This window comes from Syngnathus typhle, linkage group LG8 (assembly GCF_033458585.1).
Source record: "Syngnathus typhle isolate RoL2023-S1 ecotype Sweden linkage group LG8, RoL_Styp_1.0, whole genome shotgun sequence".
NCBI classification, from domain to species: domain Eukaryota; kingdom Metazoa; phylum Chordata; class Actinopteri; order Syngnathiformes; family Syngnathidae; genus Syngnathus; species Syngnathus typhle.
In genome coordinates, this window is record NC_083745.1 from 6,032,394 (window position 1) to 6,055,570 (window position 23,177).

The 23,177-nt window shown below is 41.8% G+C and overlaps 3 protein-coding genes and 1 long non-coding RNA gene across 7 annotated transcripts in view; 1 reads left to right on the forward strand and 3 right to left on the reverse strand.

Moving 5' to 3' along the window:
- Nucleotides 1–3,062, reverse strand: part of LOC133158565 (stromal membrane-associated protein 1-like) — a 24,711-nt gene extending 21,649 nt beyond the window's left edge. The window contains exon 1 of the mRNA XM_061285837.1: nucleotides 2,698–3,062. Within this exon, the coding sequence (XP_061141821.1) occupies nucleotides 2,698–2,815 (118 nt within the window). The 5' untranslated portion in view covers nucleotides 2,816–3,062. The remainder of the gene's footprint in view (nucleotides 1–2,697) is intronic.
- Nucleotides 3,063–3,710: 648 nt separating this feature from the next.
- slc1a4 (solute carrier family 1 member 4) lies at nucleotides 3,711–10,925 on the reverse strand. Its single transcript, XM_061284483.1, has 8 exons — nucleotides 10,328–10,925; nucleotides 8,322–8,364; nucleotides 7,356–7,421; nucleotides 7,097–7,263; nucleotides 6,745–6,978; nucleotides 6,470–6,664; nucleotides 6,258–6,392; nucleotides 3,711–5,954 (listed from the first exon to the last, which is right to left on the reverse strand). The coding sequence occupies exons 1-8, from the start codon at nucleotides 10,834–10,836 to the stop codon at nucleotides 5,705–5,707; spliced, it is 1,599 nt and encodes a 532-aa protein (XP_061140467.1). The 5' UTR covers nucleotides 10,837–10,925; the 3' UTR covers nucleotides 3,711–5,704.
- LOC133157876 (uncharacterized) lies at nucleotides 10,497–12,842 on the forward strand. Its single transcript, XR_009715097.1, has 3 exons — nucleotides 10,497–10,623; nucleotides 10,855–11,027; nucleotides 12,515–12,842. It is a non-coding gene; the product is annotated as an uncharacterized LOC133157876 (long non-coding RNA).
- Nucleotides 12,843–12,880: 38 nt separating this feature from the next.
- On the reverse strand, nucleotides 12,881–22,552 carry sertad2b (SERTA domain containing 2b). Of its 4 annotated transcripts, none has more exons than XM_061284485.1 (3): nucleotides 22,367–22,552; nucleotides 21,658–21,825; nucleotides 12,881–17,294 (listed from the first exon to the last, which is right to left on the reverse strand). In XM_061284485.1, exon 3 carries the CDS (start codon nucleotides 17,288–17,290, stop codon nucleotides 16,079–16,081), a length of 1,212 nt encoding a protein of 403 aa, XP_061140469.1. In that variant the 5' UTR covers nucleotides 17,291–17,294; nucleotides 21,658–21,825; nucleotides 22,367–22,552; the 3' UTR covers nucleotides 12,881–16,078. The 4 variants fall into 4 exon arrangements, with proteins under 4 accessions (XP_061140469.1, XP_061140471.1, XP_061140470.1 ...); XM_061284487.1 differs by having other exon boundaries at nucleotides 21,658–21,876; XM_061284486.1 differs by having other exon boundaries at nucleotides 21,658–21,923.
- Nucleotides 22,553–23,177: the final 625 nt, after the last annotated feature.

Consider the following 23,177-nt stretch of genomic DNA (forward strand, 5'->3'; position numbering starts at 1 on the left):
AACAGCACCTTTTTTTTTTCGCTCCAAAGTTGTCCATCGGACAACCCTGCCAAGAGTTCGGAGTTCAGAGCGCAGCTCGTGATTTCATTTGGATGGTAATTTTTGTGTTAACAGATTTGCTGTTTTTTAATTATCGTCATTCAATTTTACATGACATTGTACTGTATACATACGAGTAGCTGTCTCTGTCACAATTTTTTATGGCAATTCTATGAGATAATCATTGGATTACATCCATCATGTTGTTTTTAGCCGCTTATCTGTCACGGGTAATCTGAAATCCATCTCAGATGACTTTGGGCTGGTTAGAGTTTGGATTGGCCGCTAGTCAATCACAGGACTAATACAGACAGATAATGATTCACACACAATTACAGCTAATTAGAGTCTTCAATTAACTACATGTTAACATGGGAACGTGCATGTTACAAACATGGGAGATCATGTAACCTCCACAATATAAGATTAGTCAGAGCCAAGAACAAAACTCAAAACCTTTAAGACAAAAGTGGGAACGGCAATTCTCTAAGGCCAACATATTCAGATAACAGAGTCTTTATTTTGGTGACCTCCCATATGGAGTGCAAGGAAAATTCATAAAATCATATATCCGTTTAGATTTGCCAAATAAACAATTCAAGAGCAAAACATTTTCAGCACTCTCATACATTTCAAGCCGAGTGATGGATGAGTCATCCTCATTACAACAGAGCTGCGTCAACAAAACAACTAAACCTGCAGTTTATTGAAGCCTAAAATATTTGTTGTCCTCCAGTTAATACATTTGCAAGAAGCCCGCTGTGATTTAATTCAATTGTATAATCAGTGAACAATTACAATTAAATACACTCATGTAGAAGTTGTTTTTATAAGCAACAATTAACCACACACAATATTTTGCGATTACATTTTTCAATGCCATTGTGCTTCGTAAATAGCAGAAAAAAAATACATCTTGTGAACTTAGCCGTATTTCAAAACAAAAATAAGATCGGCTAATTTTCCATGTCACGCATTGTGTGCTGTTAATGACGCCTACGCCACTGTCTTGATGGATGTAAAGGATATGCTGCCCTCTGCTGGTCTTTTAGTGTAATTCCCTCTCACTAGGTCCAAACAAATGACGTTAAGAGGTCTGACTGACCAGATAATCCTTTGCAGTGTGTAACAGGGTTTGCTGGCACGCTTTGTTAGACATTACGTCTCTCAGTAAGGATTTAAATTCACAATTGTTCTTATAAAATGCATAAAAGCAAAACACAACAGCAGAAAGACAAAAATCAATAATCAAAAATCAATAATGGTAAAAGCAAAGCCTCATTCGGTAACACGATGCCACACTTTGGATGAAACCAGAATGCTGACCAGCGGGCCATGTGACTCAAACTAACATGGATCAATTCAATTTACTGCATTACAGACAGTAACTCAATGCTGGCTTACATACAAGGTGTTTTTATCTAGTCCTAAATTGCTGGATGCGTTTCCACTTCCAAAAGATCTGACAATCATCTACACTTAAAAGGAGACCATTCTTCAGTATTATTTGATGCATCAACAAATCAATCAATCAACAAAATACTGAATTGTTGAACTCTGCCATGTGTCCATGATAAGACATTCACTAAATAAGGCAAAATAAGGTACCGCGAATAGTGCTTGCTCATGGGAGATTACTGTCATGCCTTGAGATATCCTCCATTCCTATGTATCGATAATATTAACCAGACAATATCAACAATGCATTGAGCTTCGATCATGTGAATTGGCAAACTCCTTAAATTGTTACCAATGTTGCAAGACGTTCTTCTGCAAAATCCTACAAACGGATTGTTTAATGTGCTGTTTGTGTTTTTGATAAATAATAATAATAATATCATAAAGAGGATGCTTGCAAAATGTGCACAGCTGATGTTTTCAAAAACATGTAACAATATTATATTGTACATAAATTACATGTTCTCAATCTGCTTATCATTCACAAAAATAATTATGCTCGGTGTTTTTGCCTCCTATTATTTTGATTCGCTCAAGATCTTGCTGCATGACAGGACAGCATAATTTCGCAAAAGAACGTTTTTCCGCTCATAAATAAAGCAGCCAAGGACGTGACATCGATACATCATCGCCCAACCCCGTCAAGTTGATGGCATTTTAACAAAGCGGAAGTAATGAAACTTTATATTTCAAAATAAACCGATATTTCAACCAGGTATACTACGTATTAAAATCAATGTGTCGAATCTCAATCAATATACAGAAACACTAAATGCTAAGTCGTATTTTAGTTTACCCAGTACTAACCCTTCCGAACCAGTAGTTTCTATACGTTACACTACAGGCGCTCTATGCTTTTACTTTTAAAATACTTAGCGGATAACGAGTATTAAAAGATGTTGTGTATATGTACAGCTTGGAAATTTGCCATTTAAAAAAAAAACGATCTGCCAATAGTTAGTTACTGTTCTGGTTATGACATCACGTTAAACAATCGTTGATGTGCAAATTAATTCTATTGTCATATCGATGTTCACTGCTTAGAAGAAGAAACACAAGCATACAGCTGCACTTAGGACTCCCTTCTAAACGTATTGTGTTGCTGCCCCCGGCTTTGGTAGAGTGTTATCATGCAACCAAACACACATGACAATTTGACATTTTTGCACATGCATTTGTTTTCTAACATGCACACTTTACCTTTTGCTTCGCAGTCGGCACAGTATTTGTTGTCGTCCTCTCTCAGCAGTTTCGATAGAATGGCCTGATGCTGCTCATTCAATTTTTGAGCTTTTTCTCTTTCAGAACGCGTCGTCATGTCTGCTCAAGTGTGGATGCTTGTCCTTTAGTGTGAGCAGCCGTGAAATATGACAAAGACAGCAGCTTGATATTGAAATGATTATGTCACGCCAGTGAAGCTCAGCCTCACTCGATGTACTCCTAACATCCGACCTGCTAACAAGGTAATACGGATCCAAAGTCGGGTTGACTCGTGAGTGAACAATCCGTTCAAATGAACGGATCCTTTCAGTGAACGAGCGTGAACGAATCACTTCTTACAGTGATTCGTTCTTTATTCAGTTCATATGACTTCAACCAGTAGGTGTCGGAAATGCCCATTGAAGCTGGTGCCACCTCGCCATAAAACAAAACGAAGAAGAAAATGACGTAACTTAGTTGTATTGTTTGATGTGTACGGGTTGTTTTCACTGGATATAAAAAATAAAAAATAAACGTATCATTGTGTGTGTGTGGGGGGGGGGGGGGGGGGATTCATGGAACGAATCGTTTGAACGAATCTTTTGAGTGAACCGATTCTAAAGATTCTGTTCACCTAAAAGAACTGGAATGGACATCACTCATCCAAAGCGACAGCATCTCTGCTGCGTTCATCATCATCGGATATTTCAGCACCCAATTTGTCACACATCCATTCGGCTACCATTTTATACAGTATTAGAGAGAGAATTGATTTATCAAGCCATAAGATATATTTCAAATAAATAAATCGCCTAATGTGTTTACTAAAATGATTATCTTTCAGGTGACAAAATCAGGTATGAAACTACTTATTAAGGTGTGAACTAAATTTGACCTCTAACCCTATAGCTATAAAGATAGGAAGAACTTAATAGGGATACTATGCACACAGTGACTATTAACACACACCAAAAAAACAGCTAGTTAGGCCTCCCATACAGTTTGTGGTCAAAAGTAACTTTACTTCTTTTTAACAGTGACAGACAGCAGAATCAAAGGTAAAAATGCAGCTTCACTGTAGAACGAGCAAAGAAGTACTGTAACTATTTATTTAAATGCACACAAGGAAAGATTGTAACAGCAGAGGCTTTCGTTTTTAGAAGGTACCGTAAATCATCAGTAGAAGCAGTAGTAGGTACGCATATGTCACATCAGCTATATTAAAAAAGATAGAAAATTCGCATTTCATGCGACAAAAGTGGTTAGTCGATTGTAAAGTAAGATGATTTTACACGTGTATAGCATATTAATCCACAGCTTGCTTAAAACTAACAGTTTTAACACACGTCAACACATAATGAGATTCATTGCTCACACACAGACAGATTTCATCACAAAATATTGCCCATGAAAAAGACAGTTCAAATGAATGGAAATGGTGGCACATGATATTTACACTGAAAGAGGAGAAGCTCTCCAATCTCGTTGTTGGACAATTTATGTATAATGACAATAAAAGCATCATGAGTATCTCAGCAAAGTTATATGTAAAAAGTTTAGTCCCGTTCATCACCACTAGAGGGCGTTCAGTGATTAAAGTGGACGTCAATTCATGAATTTGCAATAGATTTTAAGAGATTCAAAAAATATATATTAAAAACAAAATTGAGTTCTAAAATCATCCAAAGTGAGTAAGAAATAAAAGTGACACGAAACCTGGGAGTGTGTCACACTTTTAAACAAACCAGCATGACTTTAGAAATCATATGAAAAGTTAAGCACCATGTATATGTAACGTTCAGCCTGCACTATTTTGCATGTACAAAAGACGAAGCCCCGCTGCAACACAAACACAATCTTGAAAACACTATACATGCCATGAAACACTATTATTAGAAAGCAATCAAAGATTTGGGTACATAAAAGATGTTTTCATAAAATTTGACCACAATATACTTCTTGTCCAACATCATTTTTTTCTTGAGAGAATGAGCCTCAACAAACAAGGTGCTTGCAGTACTTTAAAACCAACGCTTATACACAAGCCTTTCAGAGTATCATAGATTTCTCATCATTCCTTAAAGAAAAAATTGTTGGTTCATTCAGTGTGTCAAATTTCAGCTTCCCTAAATGGATCAATGTATGTCCTAGGTGACTAGTGACTAGCTAGAGTAGGAAAATGGGCCAGATTCCTTCCTTCCAAAGGTTAATGTTTGACTTGTGGCTAGGCAAACAAATGTCAACATCTGTGAATAGCACAAAAAACACAACCTCCTCCCTCACAGTGTGTATGATCACATTTGATTTTGAGACAGAATAAACTTGTGATTCCTTTTTCTTTTCTCTTTTTTTTTCTAATTTCTGTACAGCTCAGCATGGCTTATGGCTGTAAAGTTGTTGTTTGAGGTCTTTGGGTAACGTTGGTCTCATGATGAAAGAAATGTACGTGACGAACAAAGAAACATAAGTATCACATTGATGGGAATGTTTGAGGAACTTATTATAAGGGCTGTGCAATTAATCGAAATTCAATTCCGATTACATTTATTACACTTCCCGATTTCAAACATGACATAATCGTAAAAAAAAAATGCAATTATTATGCATTATTATCCAATGCACTGTGTGTTTGTACAAAACCATATATTTGTGCCTTTATTTTAATATAACTATGATCAATTTTGTTGGGATCTACAAGGAAATCTTTCAAGGAAATTTATTTATCTTAATATTTTTTACATGTTTAAATATTTTTTTTGTTTTGTACCAAAAAATAAATGATTGTTTGAATAATCATGATTTAAATTATTACCAAAATAAATTTGATTAACTTTTTTCTCTAATCAAGCAGCCCGATTTATTATTATTTATTATTAGTATTGGCAAACGGTGGCCATATCTTCTTCAGTGACTTATATGAATGTTCCAACAGCAGTGACATTAACAGTGTACAAAGATCAACAGGTTTGACAATGCATACCAAAAAAAAAAAAAACCTTGCATTAGTTCACAGGACTGACTCAACGGATTCCGGTGTGGCTTCTGATGATTTGGTTTTGTGCATAACAAGAGGTGAGGTCTCCTCCTGCGCCTGGATGTTGGCCACCGTCTCCACCCGCACCTCAGAAAGCTCCCCTCCCTTATCCAGCTGATCCTGTTGCTGTTTCTGCTTTTTCATCTCCTGCTGGTTGATGTGATGCAAAATCCCAGCACCCAGAGCATCGCCTTCCACATTGACCACTGTGGTTGTGCGATCCCTGCACAGAAATGATACCAAGTAAACACACCTTCCAAAAACACCACTGTTTTTCAAAGCCATTTCCCACCGCATGGGCGAAACAATAAAGCTATTTCATGTCATAGTGTTGATATTTAAGCCGCTGCGACGCCTCACCGAGCAGGGCTTTATCTCCTGGACTGAAGCTCTTTCGAATGGAAAATCTCTGTTTTCCATTCAGACTTTTCAAAGCAATCCCCGTTAACACAGGTTGTTGAAAAAACAAAGCATAGACCATTTTCAAAGCACAAGTGCCAAAGTTGAATTCAGCAAATGTACTCACACGATCCAGTCAACAGCCAGCATAAGAGACAGATCATTGGTCGGTAGCCCGATGGCCTCCAGAATAATGGCAATGGTGATGATGCCGCCAGCTGGGATTCCCGCAGCTCCCACGCTGGAGGCTGTCGCTGTCACCCTGGAAACAACAATGGAATGTTCCCATGTATCATGAAATGATTTCCTAATTCTGTATAAACAGTAGATTGCACTTACAAGATAGTAAAGATCTGCCCGGCGTTCAGCTCAGTGTTGTTAAGCTGAGCGATGAAAACGGCAGCTATGCACTGGAATATGGCCGCTCCGTCCATGTTGACTGTGGCGCCGATGGGGAGGATGAAGCGGCTGATTCGCTTATCCACACCGTTGTTCTCCTCCACACACTTTATCATCGATGGAAGAGTTGCTGAGCTATGAAAGATTTTCACAGTGACAAGAAACTTACATTCATTCAGATCGACATTTCCATTCCGCTGTAAGTAGAGCATTACCTGGAGCAGGTGGCGAAGGCGGTCGTGAAGGGCGTAATGAGGCCCGACAGGAAACTGAAAGGGTTCTTGCGCGTGAAGGCAAAGTAGATGAGTGGCAGGACAATGCCCCCGTGGATAATATGCCCCAGAATGGAAGCAAATATGTATTTGCCAAGACTTGTGACCAGGAGGACCACATCTTCCATTTCCACAATTTTACTGCCCACCAGGAACACAATGCCAAATGGGATGTACCTGAAGGCATGCAGGAGAGGGTTCTTACTTGGAAAACATCCTATTTACAGTCTTAATGTAACAAAAAATAATATAAGACCACTTGCATACGAGAAAACACTCGCTTGTGAGCACTCACCACATGATCCAGGATACCAGCACCATGGTCGCCTCATTGAAAGCGTTGAAGAATCGGATTAGCTCCTCGCCCTCATCGCCGAGCTTCCTCAGTGCCACGCCGAACACCATGGCGAATAACACCAGACCCAGAATGTTCATGCCATCGTTTTCTGTTCCAAAGGGCACCTAAAATTAGAAAGAGGCAAGCTGTTATTCAGTTATATTTTTCATTTGAAAAACTATTGAATTAAATCAGTCAATTTCAAGGGTATTGATACCTTTTGATAGACGGTGGTCCCATTGCTGTCATTGCCTGAAGCAATCATCTTGTAGTCAGTAGCATACTGCGTCACAAAAAAAGAAAAAACTTCATGTTGTGAATTTCTTTCTTGACACTACCTAAATTCTAAACAGAATAATAAAAATCATTTGCCAAAAATTTCAGAATGTTAGTTAATTGTAGAGCAAAGACAAACAATTATAATGTTTTTTTATTGTTGATTTACAACACAATACCATTTCCATTGTAAAGAAGCTTGGAGGAATGAATTGGAATTGACATTTGATGACTATTTGAGTGTCTTCTCATTCTTTCTAAACAATACTGGCCAAAACTTTTGTGCTGGTGTGGCGATGGTCAATCAAATGGAATTTGAATGACTTGTGAAATGTTTTCTTAAAGATCTATCCGCATGTTATTTTTGCGTCTCTCCGCTTGCTTGCTTTAACCCGCAATTGGACATGTGAACCAAGTTACTGCACTCAGTGACTTGCCTGCACTTTGGAGTCATGTTTATGATTCATTTCCCTAATTTTCGCAAGTTTGTTTGAGAGACTTTGTTCCTTGCTATGCATCCATGCGGTCTTCACATGGGCGAGCGTCTCCACCATGGACCCTTTCAGCCCCAATACAGACCGTAGCCAATTCCTTTTAAAATCTGAGATAATAATTCTAGGAAGCGGGCCACGTTCAAAGGCAATGAAGCGAGGTGGGTTGCTAGGCCAGCGTGAATGGAATGATTTCGCCATGGAAACGGCTGGTGGAGACAAGCCAAAGAGTGCTCATTAAGAGGCATTATGAGACCAAGCACACCAGGAAGGATTTACAGCGACCGTAAATGAACACGGAGTGGCAGCGCTGGTATCGGAGGAATAAATTCTGCTGAATAATGTACGCATGACACAGGTGCCGGTGAAAAAGGGGTGACCCGTGAAGAGCAGAGTGGTCGAAGCGAGGCACTCACAGAGCGGAAAGCGGCAGCCACCAAGTTTGACGGGAATAAGTTCCTGTAATAGATAGAAAAGTCATTGCATTTACAAAAATGTTAGTTTTAATGATGCAATATTGAAAGGACGTTTGTCAATCTATATTATTTTGAACTCATCCAAACTGTTCTTGAGAAGTTTATCATCACACAGTCTTTACGCAACGGCTCTATTTTATTGGCGGTTCATCGGGTCCACTTCTCCTCAAATTAGCTGACAAAGAAAATTTTTACTGATGTTCATAAAAAGAATGTATTGCTATAATTGCTTGTGATTTTAAACAGCAAGCTCTCTTCAACAAACATTTACAAATGTACTCACAGAATGCAAGATGCAAAGACAGATTAAACAAGACCTACTGACCTAGAATGTCACTCAGATAGTTCAACTGTTCATGCAACTTAAAAAAAAAAAAAAACATGCTTGTTTGTTGTTCTTTCAAAGTGGAAGTGGTTTCTTTCAAGCAATGAAAAAAAAGTTATCAAAAAAAACATGAAACTTTTTTACTTGATGGGGTAGTGACAATGTATAGGTTTAAAAATAGGTTTAAAAAATCAGAATAGAAAAGTGACAATGAAAGTGTTCGAAGACTCTTTCCCTTAAAGAGGGGGAAAAGGTTTTCCCACCACACTTTGACAATTGTAAATCTGCATGGTGTAGCCTTTCCACCACCTACGAGTATTTAAATCAAGCGCCTTCACAGGGGTTACTTGGTGCATTTCGATGTAGCTGGCTCTCAGCCCATAAATCCGAAAATGATTCACTTTTGGCTTTTTCCCCCCCATCTTGTTTTTCTAGTGCAGCATTACTCTGGCCTAGCTCCCTCCCAGACACCACATTGAGTCTATTTCCATTGTTATCAGTAAAGCACACAGAGGATTACTGGAAGCTGTGGGCCCTTTCCATGTGCTAGTGTGTATGGGGTCACTTCATCCCCCCGGAGGTCACACTACATTGTGCAAAGGAACACAACTTTTTCCCACAGCGAGTACACGTCAGAAGAGTTCAGCCCATAAAACCTTGACAACCCTTCAGCTGTTTCACATGGCAAGTCTACTGCAAAAGTGCTGAGTTTGAATCATTTTTGACTGTCACACAGTTTCCAATTCAATTTTTTCCAGTATCCTAATATTTCATTGTTTACAGCACAATTTCTCCATTTCATAGCCTGTTTTTTTTTAAGATGTTACATAAGTCTTGATTCCTTAATTAATAACAGAAATGGGCCGTGCTGCAGCTATTTAAGGGGGAAGGCAACAGAATTGTTCTGTTTAAGCCAGTTGTTTGCAGCTCAATCACAAGAGAATGTAAATACCCATTTTACTTGAATGTACTGAATCATAAGCTGAACTTGTTTGTTGAATTATTTGAAGGCATAATATCTGTAGAACAGATGAAGCCTTCTCCTCAAAATACACTGGCCTTAATCAACAGCTGTCACCTCACTCGTACGATGAGAATTTGTTATCAGGGAACTTCTCAACCATGCAGGCCTACTAAAAACAAGAAGGCAAATTCCAACCAATGACGATTGAGCTTCGTCTTTATTAAAAATGTGTTTGTATTTAATACTGAGCATGGCTTCTGTTATTATCTTTTTCCCTTTACCTTGATGGGATATATTTGGTATTACTCAAGTTCAGAGTTTATTAAAGACAAAATTGGGAAACATTTTTCCTTATAAACTCTTGTGTTGTTAAATGCAATAAGTACTTATTCTTTGGATATTGTGTCGCTAAATTTTTGTCTGTTTAGAAATTAAACACTGAAGGGCCAGGTATTGTAAAAAAAAAAAAAAAAGTCAAATATAACTTTAATTCATGTATTTGTTTGAAGTGCTGGAGAAAAAAAATATGATTATATATTCGGTATGTATTCTTACAATTAATCGGCAATGCTCCAAGCCCCAACCCGCAATGCAAAGTGTGGCAGAAGCACAACGACTTTTCACCATGCAGCGCTACAACGCACGCAAGTACGGTACCTGGCCAGGTCCAGAAAGGAATCAGTGGTCTCCTTATCGGTGCTGACGCTCTCCAGACCCAAACTGTTGCTGTTGAGAGCGCTTGCGCCCACGCCGGGCTTGATGATGAAGGCCAATGCCACGCCGATCCCGGAGGCGATCAGGGTGGTCACCAGGAAGTAGGCGACCGCGATTCCCCCCAACTTGCCCAGGGAGCGGGTGTCCAAGCTGGCTGCGCCGGAGACGAGGCTGCACACGACCAGCGGCAGGATGATCATCTTCAGCATGCGGAGGAGCATCTCACCCGGGAAGGCAAAGTAGGTCATCTGCGCCTTGGTCAGGTTCATATTACGGACCCCCATTCCGAGCCCGACACCCACGACCACGCCGGAGACCGTCATGATCACCAGAAGGTTCCGGCTGAGAAAGCGCCCCAGCTTCTCCCGCATGCTTTTCGGGGCTCCTTTCTCTCGCAACCGTTCTGCAGAGTCGCCCATGGCGTGGCCGTTGATTTTACTCTTATTCTCCATCTTCCTTTTCACTCTTAGCACAGAGCAGCGTGGGAAGCTTGATCCGCGTGTGCTCAACTCCAGCGTGGCTTGGACAACGAAGGCTGGAGCCGGCGTGGGGGATGACGCCTGGCGGTGGGAGCCAATCGTGTTGAGGGAAACATGCGCACTAGTATGCAGACCCTAGCCCGCACATGATGCAAGATGATGAAGTATTGCTCGATTGATTCTTCTTATTTAGTTAACATGAAATAATGCTGACTATTGAGAGCAGCGTTTTAATGGGGAAAATATACGAATGCAACCGCTCGAATTGGGTCAATTTTGAGTTAAATCAGTCACTCTGAGCGATTTATGCTTCAGGGAGAAGGTGAAATCAGATTTTTTTTTTCTAAAGTAGCCAAGAGACGACGTGGGCGTTTAAATTCAACAGATAAATAATTAAAAGTGTTCTCAAATGCATTAAAAAAATCTATATGAGGTGATCTTAAAAGATGAGAAAATGGGTTCAGCACCATGGCCAGCGCCCAGTCTTCTAGGGGGCGATGTAACAGGTTTGAATAATAGGCACACAGTGTGCCACGGTTGACCACTGGTTAGTATCTATCTATCTAGCTCGCTAGCTATCGGCCAATTGACCTCTCCAAATTTGTATGTGTGCTTGTGAGAGTATCTTCATGTGCCTTGCAATTGGCTGGCGACCAGTTCAAGGTGTACCCCGTCTATTGCCCAAAAGACTGCTGGGATAGGCTCCAGCATCTCCAGCATGCCCACGACCCTCGTGAGGGTCAGCGGTTCAGGAAATGAATATTTAGGCACATAGCGTATTCACAACCAAACAGAGCGGCAATGCTGCTGAAACACAGTGCAAATAAGCACTGAAATAATACTTATACCAAACAACATTACCAAATCAATACACCACACACAGCATATAAATACAGTCAGTGCATAAAGAAACTAAATCAAATTGAGTCATTTGCAACTCATGATAATGAGATGGAAACGGCCAAAATCAGTGTTCTTATCAAGTCAGAAATGTAAAGCTGTGATGCGTCCACAAGATGGGGCTAGAATAACGCTGGAGTCATGCGCGTCGTTCATGGACCCATTAATAATCCATCACCATAGTTGTATGTCTTAAAACGCAGTGCTTTGCGTTTTAGTAATAATTTTGTGATCTACAAGTTATGCATTCCATGCGTCCATCCATATTTCTTAATACTCTTTATTGAACCATTAGAAAGAAAAAGAAGAAAGTTTTTATACAACAAAATGAAGGTATTCTACTAGTGGAAGGCTGCTGCCAGGCACCACTGGAAGCAATTTAGGATTCAACTGTCCTGCTTAAGGACACTTTGACATAGGCACCAGGAATGAGGATTAACCCCCAACCTGCAAGTTGGGTGACAAACACTCCACCACTGAGCCACATAGTGGTCTTACTGATAAAAAAAAAAAACTGATTAGTTTTTTCCTGCAATTTTTAACCATGTAATGATGAGAATGTTTGAGAGAAAAAGTGACATGAATACAAGTGACAGATAATCATGTTCATGTTTTATGGAGGTATCCTGAAAGAACGCATCTTGAGAAAACACCCTCCGTGTCCTCACCTGCCTTCTGCATTGTCCTCACTGACCTTAGCTTGGCTGTTGCTAAGTTGAGCTTAACTAGCCCTCCCTTCCTTTGCCAATAGAGACAGACTGTCCCTCCCATCCCCTCACAGCTGTGGCCTAAATGCTGGAAATAACCAGCAGCCCTGCGGAACAGAAGTCATGACTGTCCAACAGTGGCAGCAAATGTTGGTGCTGTGCCAGTGTCAACGAGAAGAGAAGACAAACAGAGTGGAAGACATAGCAAAAGGATCAGCTTTCTTCTGCAGAGAGTCAGTGTGATATCCAGACACTTAAGATTTGGTGCAAAGACAAACAGACAGCCGTGCAGTGCTGTCACAATCCAATATTATTAGAATAGATTATTATATTGATTATTCCATTGATTAATCAAATAAAAGGACAAGAGGAATCTGGTTGCTCTCGTTTTCAAAACAAACCACCAGTCATGTTCTTTTATTCTTTATTGTGTTTGTGTGTGTGTGTAATATATATGTATATATTTATATTTATAAAACTACAAAAGTAAGACTTTCAAATTCATAGTCAGCAGTCACTTTATCTCATATATATATATATTTTTTCTCTTACAGAGAGAGAAGAGACGGATAAGAGTGTTTTGTGTTCCATTGAATAGAACAAGGCACAACTCGAAGGTCTGTGAAAAAGAAATCCAGCCTTAGGAGGAACTCAGCCTTGACTTGGGTCGGTCTATCCCAGGAAGTAGTGCTGTGTCGCATGCTTGCACAGCGCTGGCTGAAGAAATTCAATAAGAAAAACGGATCCGTCAAGTCCCAGGATTTGTTGTTCATCCTATGTACATAACTTTTGGCAATGAGGCATCCATGACAAGCTTTGGAATCTTGATATCTGAAGGTTGCAGATGGGTTCTTGTTTTGTTTTTTTGCTGCATAAACAGTTCAATTGGAAAACAGTGAACAAAAAAAGTATAAAAGACATACAAAAGGAAGAAAAAAGACCCATGGATACAATTCAAAGGAAAGAAAAAAAAAAATTCCACCCTAATTCCACACTCAGATACAATCCTATCTGGAGCAGAGTACATTCTGACTACGCAATCTGTACACGATATTTACAATCCAAAGGTTCACTTCAAATTAAAATAAATATATTTACACAGAGCAGAAAAAAAAGAATAAATAACTTCATTGACAGAGAAAAAACACCACCAAAAAAAAAAAAAAAAAAGGAAACCTGATGAAGTTGTTTAAGAAAACAAGATGGTTTTGAAAGTCCGCGACTTGAACACCTTTCGCTTTTGGCTAACACAGTAAAAATGGGCGTTCCCAGCAGGCACCACGAACACAATAGTTGGTGTCGGCATCTCCCTTAACTTCTTTTCATACTGTATGTCGATCAACATGCTTGGGTGCGGTGACCAAACATCACAATGGCAAAAGTATTAAAGCGCCACTCATTAATGTGTTTTGTAGCAGTACACTAGCGAATTATTACGTGTACAAAGGAAATTGAGCATTTGCCGAATCGCTAAGTGTTGCGTGTCTACAGGCGTTCATTCTAAAAAAAATTCAAACAAGATTGGACAGTGCCACAGAAGGCTAAAAAAATGGCAGCTTGCTTTCAGACAAATACTTCCTTCAGAGGTGAGCAGGGGATGAGTACAAGAAGACAAATGGATGGAGATGCATTGTGGACATCATGTTTTGGAAACTGGACTGCTTGTCTCTGGTCTCTTACCTTACCACCTGTCAGGTGAGAAATAAAACAACCAAGATGATCTTGGTAGCTGCCTATTTGCAAAAAATGTTCTGACTCGGGTGCAATTGCTCAGACTGTGTAAACGAACGATCCCCTGATGTGTTTCGAAACAAGCCAAGCAGCCCCGTTTGAAAAGCTTTTTTGTTGGAAAATTGGAAGTATTGTCACATAATACATTAAAACGTTATGACTGCATTCACTGTAGTAGACTGGACAACTTTTGGTCAGTGATAAAACTACATCAACGCAAAGCAGACTTGAGTAAAATAGATTAAAATAAACCGATGTATGAACACAGACTATGGGATTGACTAAACTGAGTTGCTTTTTTTTTTTTGCTACATAGATATTTTGGTACACAGGAAAATACCGTATTTTCTCACATAGTGGTTAACTCAATTGCAGGAGGGGGCAGTGTCAATTTCTTATTATTCAAATAATGACATGAGTAGACAGACGAACCTGGGCGTGTGGAACGGATAATAATTTGGGGAGAAATTTCTTAAGAGTGGGGACCACCATTTAAGGAAATACGGTACAACTTTGTGCACAATTGGGCTTAATATGTGACACAGGCAAAATAGTCATTAATACAAAGTTTTTTTGCAGCCTCGATTGTGCAACAATCACTTTGATGACTGGACAGATTTTGCCCTCTAAGTATTGTGTGTATGTTTATAAAGACTCAGGGTGTTTGAGGTAAACCTCAAAATGCTGCTGCACACTATCATGACATGAGTAAAACCCTGAGATTTTGTAAATATGGGCTTCTATTCTCAACACAAGCGTTTGTATAAATAGACTTTGTGTAATACTGTACGCCGGCCGCGCTGTCATTTGTCAACTCACTGAATCGGTTGCACACACAAAAAATAAAAAATAAAGAAGGCATATCTAGAAACACACTCGTGTGTTCATACAATTTTAAGGAAATGATTCATGTGCCATCATGGCTTGGCTTGGCAAAATGTGATAGCTGATTTGTTTACAGTTCTTGTGCATAACTCTGTTTTGGTTGCCTGACATAAGATTCGACAACGGTTTGTAAATGTAAACAAAACAATCTCTACTCTGTAGCGGATCAGAATTCTGCTGCAAAGTTCAAAGTTTTTTTTTTTTTTTTTAAAGCCAGTATAAAATAGCATTCCACACCGCTTTGCACCAGCATGTTGGTAAACCCAGACCTGAACTAAGATCATCATTACATGACCTCTCTGAAGAGTTTCAGAAAATGATATCAGGCTTTTTCCTTGTGAGACAAAAGATGCATATTAAACATAAAAGCGACCCTATTAAAAGACAATGAAATTATTATTATTTGATCATGAGGACATCCCTCAATAAGTGAACAATACATTTTATAAATAAAACAATATTCTAAGGAACAACTCAGAGGAAACGAGGGGAGGGGGACGAGAATTGAATAAGTGGTCATTTTTTAGAAGGCACTCATCTGCTCAAAGACACACGCATTTAGTGTGCACGTGTGTCTGTGTGTGTTACGTGTGTTGTGTGTGTCTCCACAGTTACAATTCCAGTACCAGTGAGGCTCCTCCTAGGACTGGGGAGAAAAATGGCTATGGCTAAGGTCAATGTTACCAATTAACGTTGTTATTAGGGAATTAGTTCCTCGGAGGTCCTCACCTGTATCGAGATGTAAACTGATTTGTGTCTTTTGCTTCCCATTAGTTTCATTTCTGTGTTTGGAAAGGTGAGGACAGTCCATGCACAGTGTTGAAGTAGTAGTAGTAGGAACAGTTGTCAGAGCGTGACAGCTGAAAATTACAATTGCAATCTGTAAAAACAACAAAAACAAATCCCAGATCCGTCTAAAATATTCATTTCATTCTCTTGTCTGGATTGAAGTGTCTGTGTGTAAAAGGCAGGGGAGGGGCGGCACCTGGCTGTCATGAACCAACCAACACTTCCATGATGTGATCAAGTTCTGTCAGATCGATTTTGAAAGGCTGATTGGTTGAAACCTGCGGGGCGGGGCCGGTATACGGAGACGCCAGCGATCTGAGGAGGTCGTCCGCTGTCACCACCGGCGGTATTTTGGCGAGGCTGGCGCCGGCGGTGACGCTGACCGCCCCCGCCGTCATGCAGGGATCAAAATCGTACATGGACGTGTCTATGTCGGCGAAGAGGACGTCGTCCAGCGCCAGGTCGGTGAGGAACCCGGACGATGTCGAGGGGGGGGAAGGAGAGGCGTAAATGTCACCCGGGGTAACCGCGGGCAGGGCGTCCATCGGTCGAACGTCGTCGGCACAGGTGCCTTCTGCGAGCGAGACGCAAGCCGCTTCGGCTTTGGAGACCGACGTCGGGCAGTCTTTTGCTGGGCCCGAGCCTGCAGCTAAGTGGGAGGGCTGGGCGAGTGCGGCGGGAGAGAGGGAGGTAGTTACTGTCATTGAATTCGATGCTGCCGTCCTAGTTATGGCTGTAGGAGGACATAAATCCATGCCACCCGCGGCAACGGACGGGGCAGGAGGCGGCGGCGACGGAGAGATGGTGGCGGACGTCTGACTGAGTAATGGGGGAGGCGAGAGAGGAGGGGTGGGCGGAGACGACGCACAAAAGGAGGAATCGGCACCGTCGTCTTCCAGCAAAGAAGCTGGAGTGAGGCAGAGATCCAACGGAGGCGGGCAGGCGGGAGGCACCGACGGGTGTGGCGAAGGAGGAGGAATGATCGCGGGCATTAACAGCGCAGAAGGCGGGGGAGATACTTGGGCTGTCACCGTAGCCGACAGAACCCCGAAAGAGGGCGGGGCCTCACGGTAGCCCTCGTCCATCGGGTCGTCGGGCGGCGGCGACGGCGGCAGGAGCAACGGTCGTAAGGAGCCTTCTTGCTTGAGTTCGTCCTGGATGCGCCGCAGCATGTTGTTGATGAGGACGCGCCGCTCCAGGCTGGGCTCTCTCAGCGGCCGCTGGCTGTACAGCTTCATGAGTGAGATGTTGAAGATGGTCTGCCTCTGAAGGGTGTACGACACCTTGGACAGGCCCTCGTGGCCGAGGCCGCATCCTCCTCCCGCCGCCGGCAGTGGCGGCGATGCCTCCAGCGTTTTGCCTTCCAGCACCTCTTCATCCTCATCCAGTTTTCGCTTGGCACCTTTACTGAACATAAATCTGGAAGGCAAAGAGATAAAGAACCGATCATAGAAAATTGACTTCATTGTTATGCAAATATCCGGAACAGTCCATTGAAACATGAAAAATATGCAAAATAATGACAAGCTGGAAACATTGTCTAAATTCACTTGGTTCGCGCAGGTTAGCCAGTGCGCTAACACACATTTGCATTCATTCCAAACGCAAGATACTGACTGGCGCGTCAAGTGTCAATTCCAAATTTGGGGGAAAAATGTCAAATAGAGATCGATTGTGAGGGAAGTGACTTGCGTTACGAACATTTTGCAATCTAACAACATCAATGTTCCTGTGGAATATTTCTAAATCGGTGAAAAGGGTTTTGGTTTTTGGGGAGGTGGGGGCAATCTGGAACAGATTAAAGGAATTTCATTCCATTTCAATGGTAAAAGTTGATTTGCGATTGGAGCGTTTCGAACAAATCAAACTCACATATCAAGCCCCCACTGTAGAGTATTTCAAGAAGCTCCTTTGAGCCAGCCGGTTTATTAAAGCATCAAATTTAATAATAAAGCAGGCATTTAAACCAAAATGCAGAAGGAATGGGAGGCTTTTTGCAACAGACTAGGGGGTGGGGGGGGGGGCAACACATAAACACACACGTTACGTAATAGCAGTGTTCCTTGCTGTAGCACAAGATCATAGGTCACGTTTGAAGCCAAACCCCTTCCTCCCTCCCGCTATGCGAGTACAGCACAGAGCCTCTCAGTGTGCAAGACATTGCGACCAGGCGCACAATACTGCAGCCGTCGTGAAATATGCTATATCAATAAAGTTGTAGATTTATTTGCGCAACTATTCAAGCGCTTTGAAATACGTTTGCAATCTGATTGGACAAGAGCAAGAAAAAAAAAATATGAGACAAACGAGTGAAAGAGCGAGCATCGCTGCAGTATGTTTGATTCTAATCCAGGCTGACAGTCTCATAGAGCCAGTCGCTATACGCACACACACAGGAAGTGTGAGCTGCAGGCCCAGTCACCATGACTGGTTGGTTGCCATGACAAACAGAGTCAGCTGGGAATTCACCCAAAGAGATGACAAAGAACGAAATGGTAGTGGGGGTTGCTTCGGGGGGTATGAAGGAGGAGAGGAGAGGGAGGGGAGGTGGAAGAGGAGGAGGAAAAGAAGGTGGAGTCGGATACTCGTGTCATGTGCAACATTTCAGCGCGAGTGTCCAGTATACATGACAAAATAGTCATGCACCATGCAATGCACTTCTAGACAACAAACTCCAAATGCAAAAATAAATAAATAAAAATATATTGGGGTCGGGATGGCCCTAATGTGAACTGTTGTGACAAATGCCATAATGCAAGATGGAATGCAAGATGCAAATGGTGCTTACAAGACCTCGATTGGGAAAGCATTTCCAAAATGATTCAGTCTGATTGAATTTTGCTTTTGCAACTCCTATTCAAGTAACTTGGTGCATGACCTCCTCCTGGAAAATGATTGCGCAAACTCATAGGTGTTCTGTTCAGCAAGGATCTCTAATGATCTCTGACTGACTTTTTGAATCTTCTACTAGGGCTGCTCAATAAATCGAATTTGAATCGTAATTACTCAAAATTCACATCATGGAGGACAAACGCTCATTTGGTGTTTCTCCTCTGAGACGAGCATGCGCGACCCCCCCACATGTGTTTGTGTGGAGATCCAGGCCATGTTTAACATGTACCTTAAAGATATTAGAGAGGATAGGATTTATTTGCTGTGTTCAATAAATGCTTGTCCAATTTCAAAAATATAATGGTGATTTCAATATTGAACAAAACAATGGCGATTTGGATTTTTACCCATGATTGAGCAGCCCCTAGAATCTTCAAACGTGCCTTGCAGAAAACAAGGTCCTGGTTCAGAAGAACATTAAAGAGTGAGCGAGCGACTTTGAAAGTTGAAGCAGCTGCGTATGTGTGCCTCTCTGACTCATGTCAGGGTGTTTGGACTCCAACTCCAAACACTTATGCACACAGTGTACAGGGCTGCTGACATACCAGAGGTGCCCCACCCCTTACATTCCACTTCAGTGTCCTCCTCTTCCCTTTCCGTCTGCCCCGCCTCTCCTCTGCTTTTCATTCTTTTTCATCCCATGACTCCTTCACCATCTCACTTTTTCCCCACGTAGAGATTTTTTCTTAATTTTTTTTATTCTTTCTTAATAGCAAATCACTTCATTTTCCCCAAAGAGTTTTCCATTTGGGTCATCAGTTTAAAGTGCTCTTCTAGCAGGGATGCCATCTGACAAACGTCGAATAATGTGTCATCTGCTTGTCGACAACTTGGTCCCCTTTATTTTGAGACTATAATGATGATTTTTCTTATATATATATTGTAACAAACACATGGGGCAAACTGACATGTTTTTTGAACGAATGAAAAGAGCCATAACTCGCGGTCTCGTCATTGGCGACGTCCTCAGCCTTAACCCTAGAACCCTCAAAAAGCCTTTTGTCCTTCTGAGGCTAAGTCATGGCTGTCTCTGCTCACAAGAAGATACACAAAATGTTCCTAATACAATGACGGCACACAACTCAAAATCACACAAATCCGTTTGTAGCCATGATGCGGCTAGCAACTGCGTTTCCGAAAACACGTCTGTTCGCGAGCCATCCCGAAATTTGCCCCACTGCGACTTAAATGACCTCATTTACATAATAACAACCCCATAACAAAAATTCTCTGGCCCTGTCAGGTCGTCTGGGCTCTGGGGCAAGACCGGCCATTTAATACAACGGTCGCGCGCTGAGATATTACTGTCGCGCCAACTGAGCATCTTAACCTTAAACTGGTAACACTACAACCGAACCCGACATACGGTAAATGAAAGTCATGCAAGAGTCGCAGTGAGTGCGTTTGAATTTGTTGCGCAGTAGAGCGGTGCAAGGGGATGGACTCTGCAGTGATATTATGATCCTGAAACCGGATACCCTGGTTTCCATGCCTGTGCTACACATCCACCCCTCCCCCTCGCGTTTACAGGCCTATTTCAGGTTCTGGATGCACAAAGTAAAGATAGACTACGACACGCAAACACACACACACACACACACACGACGCTACTGCACGTAGGTGAATGTTCCGCAACACGTGTGCTACACATTCACTCAGGACTTTGCTCAAACTGCCCTGCTTTGCACTCAACACAGCAAGTGTGTGCGTACGTGCACGTGCACGTGTGAGTTTGTTTCCGCGTCCCATCATGCTATCATTCACATGACAGAGGTCAGCTGCGTATTAGACAGCAATTTCACGACACAATCATGACAAGCCTGCTTACAAAGCACTACAGTTCCTACGAGACAGTGGACGGTGATGAAGTTACAAAAGAATTTGTATTAGACGATGGATGTGATTGGCTGCTGCGTGTAGCAAGCCACTCACCCAAAGTGGCTCCAGCGCATTCAGAATGTGTCCGATTAAAGCCGAATGCACATGGCACACCGTGAGTTACATTAACACTGATTAATGACGAGTGTTTTCGAAAAGGACAGTATCCACAAAGACTTTCTTTCCTTAAATACACATTAGGTGTAGGAAGCAAAAAGAGAGAGGAGTAGATTTAGGTCAGCAGCCGGACGGGTCCGCATGCTGTGGAGGACTCCTCTCTTCCTTGCTGGTGGGAGAAAACACAGCTCGACACTTCCAGCAACAGCCCCAGGAACCACTGACCTCTACAACCTCAATCTGTCTGGTCATGGGCTGCAGTACACCTGTTTTGCTAGCAGGGAAACTTTTTGTAGTATTTCAGCTACCATATTACTGCAGTATACAGATTTATCCTTCAGCGTACCTGCAGTATAAACCTCTTTCATTATAGCAGTATATTTCCCTCTCGAGCCTCTCACTATGTTATCACTACCTCAATGGTGTATCATACCTGCAGTATACTCACCTTTTAACTACCTAGCTGTCTTTTAAACTATCCCGGCATCATTACTGTTATATACCCGTTGATAGCTGCAGTATACTCTACTTGCCTTACTACTGTAATACACATGATCTATCTTGCTATTGCAGACATGTACAGCTCACTACCATATTACGATGTTTAATTCATCTGCACTGGCATCAATATGAAATTTGTGCCTGTTTTATAGAGCAGGTTTATATACTCCAAGGAAGGCCGGACTTATATTGTTGTAGGATTGGCAACATGTGGATACACAGTTTTAATTCATCTGTACCTTAACCCACATGATGGAAGAACGTTCAATTATTGTACTCATTATGAGTGAGTGAGTGAGTGAGTGAGTGAGTGGACGAACGGATGGACAAATGAATGAATGAATGACATGAGTTATAATGCAAGTAGTAATTATAATAGCCCCGTAGCACGCACCTCTCTTATGGGACATGAGAAGCATGAAGACATGCACGCCAACAGCTCTCTTGCAGCACCTCCAATTCTTTAAGTTGTCATCAGACACACACCTCCCAAACCGACTCAGTGGACTGGTGGGATTCTCCTCCAGACGGACCTAACACCACTCACACGACCTATACGACCCTTGAGAATCAGCCAGTCAGTGAAGAGGGAGCTCCAGTCATTTCTTGCAGGCTGCCGTGTTGTGGTGCATGTTACAAAACACTGCGACCCCTCTCCTCCTCCAGAGACAGTCCCAATGAATAGGGTTTAAAAAAACACACACAAAAAACTACACGCTACGGCAGCTTTACGGGTCAACAATGCTACAATTAGCTTTAAAAGGAGGCGCTTTTAAAAGATTGTGATTGTTAACATGTCGCTGGAGCCAAAACAGAAACCGTACGGAAAGTGGAAAAGTTCAAATACTTTCCGGCTATTAACTGCAAAGCGGCTCTGCTGAAGGACGATTGCTGGGTGGAGGGGGGGTAAGTATTGTCTGAAGACATGAAATAATAACTTTCTTTCCTCACGATCCTCCATCAACTATAACGAACACCACTGCATTCACGAGTCTGTATTCAGTCCGAAATTCTATACTGTAACACGGCTGCACGCTCTGTACAGCAGGTTTGCCTTGACGTGGATGCTCGAGATGAATTTTGAGTGCAATTAAGTGTCTTACCAGATTCGGGTCCGTCGGAGTTTGGAAGAGAAACATGGGGGTATTTAAACAGTCCACTCGACAAGAGGAAAAACAAGGTGTCCTCGCTGCTGGAGACTCTGTCACACAATGGCGCTGATAGGAGGGAGAAACTGCCTCGCTGGTTGGAACGCTGCTGCCTTCGCGGACTGTCGGACAAACTTGCAAAAGAGTCTGCACGAACTGATTCGTGATGTCTAACGCCAAAGTGGAAAGAAGTGGGCAAAAAAAAAAAAAAGGAGCCCAGCCTGGGACATATTAAGTGAACAGTTAGCACTAAATGCAATAAATATCAACCGCACAAAACGCATAGAGGAAAAAGGTCAGCGATAAATAGGCACAAACCTTCATTGTTTATTTTACGTTATCATATTGTGATGTTTGAGGGCATTATGTTTGATTGAACATTTTCCATGTGTTCAACACTTTCACTTTTGATGCATGTCAAATTTAAAAAGAAACTTGTGAAGCCATAACTCAGGGAATTATGTTTATTGTTTGATTTGATTCTACTTTTAAACTGTGGTTTCTTGCAAAACATTCTGCACAACGGACCCCTGCATTGTACTTTAGTCAACAACCTGATACAAGAGGACGAAACAGCAAAGCAGCAGCAGCAGCTGCCCTGACATGTGACGCCATTATATTTACTCCACCCCCCCCCCCCCCCTTTCCAACCCCCCCACTTCACTGTGTTTTAAACTAGCTATAACTATGAATCTGGTTTTGATGTTATTGATCCGGCCAGTGTGATGCCAGTAAATAACATCCCATATTAGCAGATGACAGATGA

Excerpts from the sequence above, each read along its gene's own strand:
- sertad2b (XM_061284485.1), bottom strand. The coding sequence starts at position 17,290 with ATGTTCAGTAAAGGTGCCAAGCGAAAACTGGATGAGGATGAAGAGGTG.
- slc1a4 (XM_061284483.1), bottom strand. The coding sequence starts at position 10,836 with ATGGAGAATAAGAGTAAAATCAACGGCCACGCCATGGGCGACTCTGCA. Across the intron at positions 6,979-7,096 it reads CTGGTATCCTGGATCATGTG|GTACATCCCATTTGGCATTG; the intron begins GTGAGTGCTCAC and ends GCATGCCTTCAG. Across the intron at positions 6,393-6,469 it reads GGGCAGATCTTTACTATCTT|GGTGACAGCGACAGCCTCCA; the intron begins GTAAGTGCAATC and ends TGTTGTTTCCAG.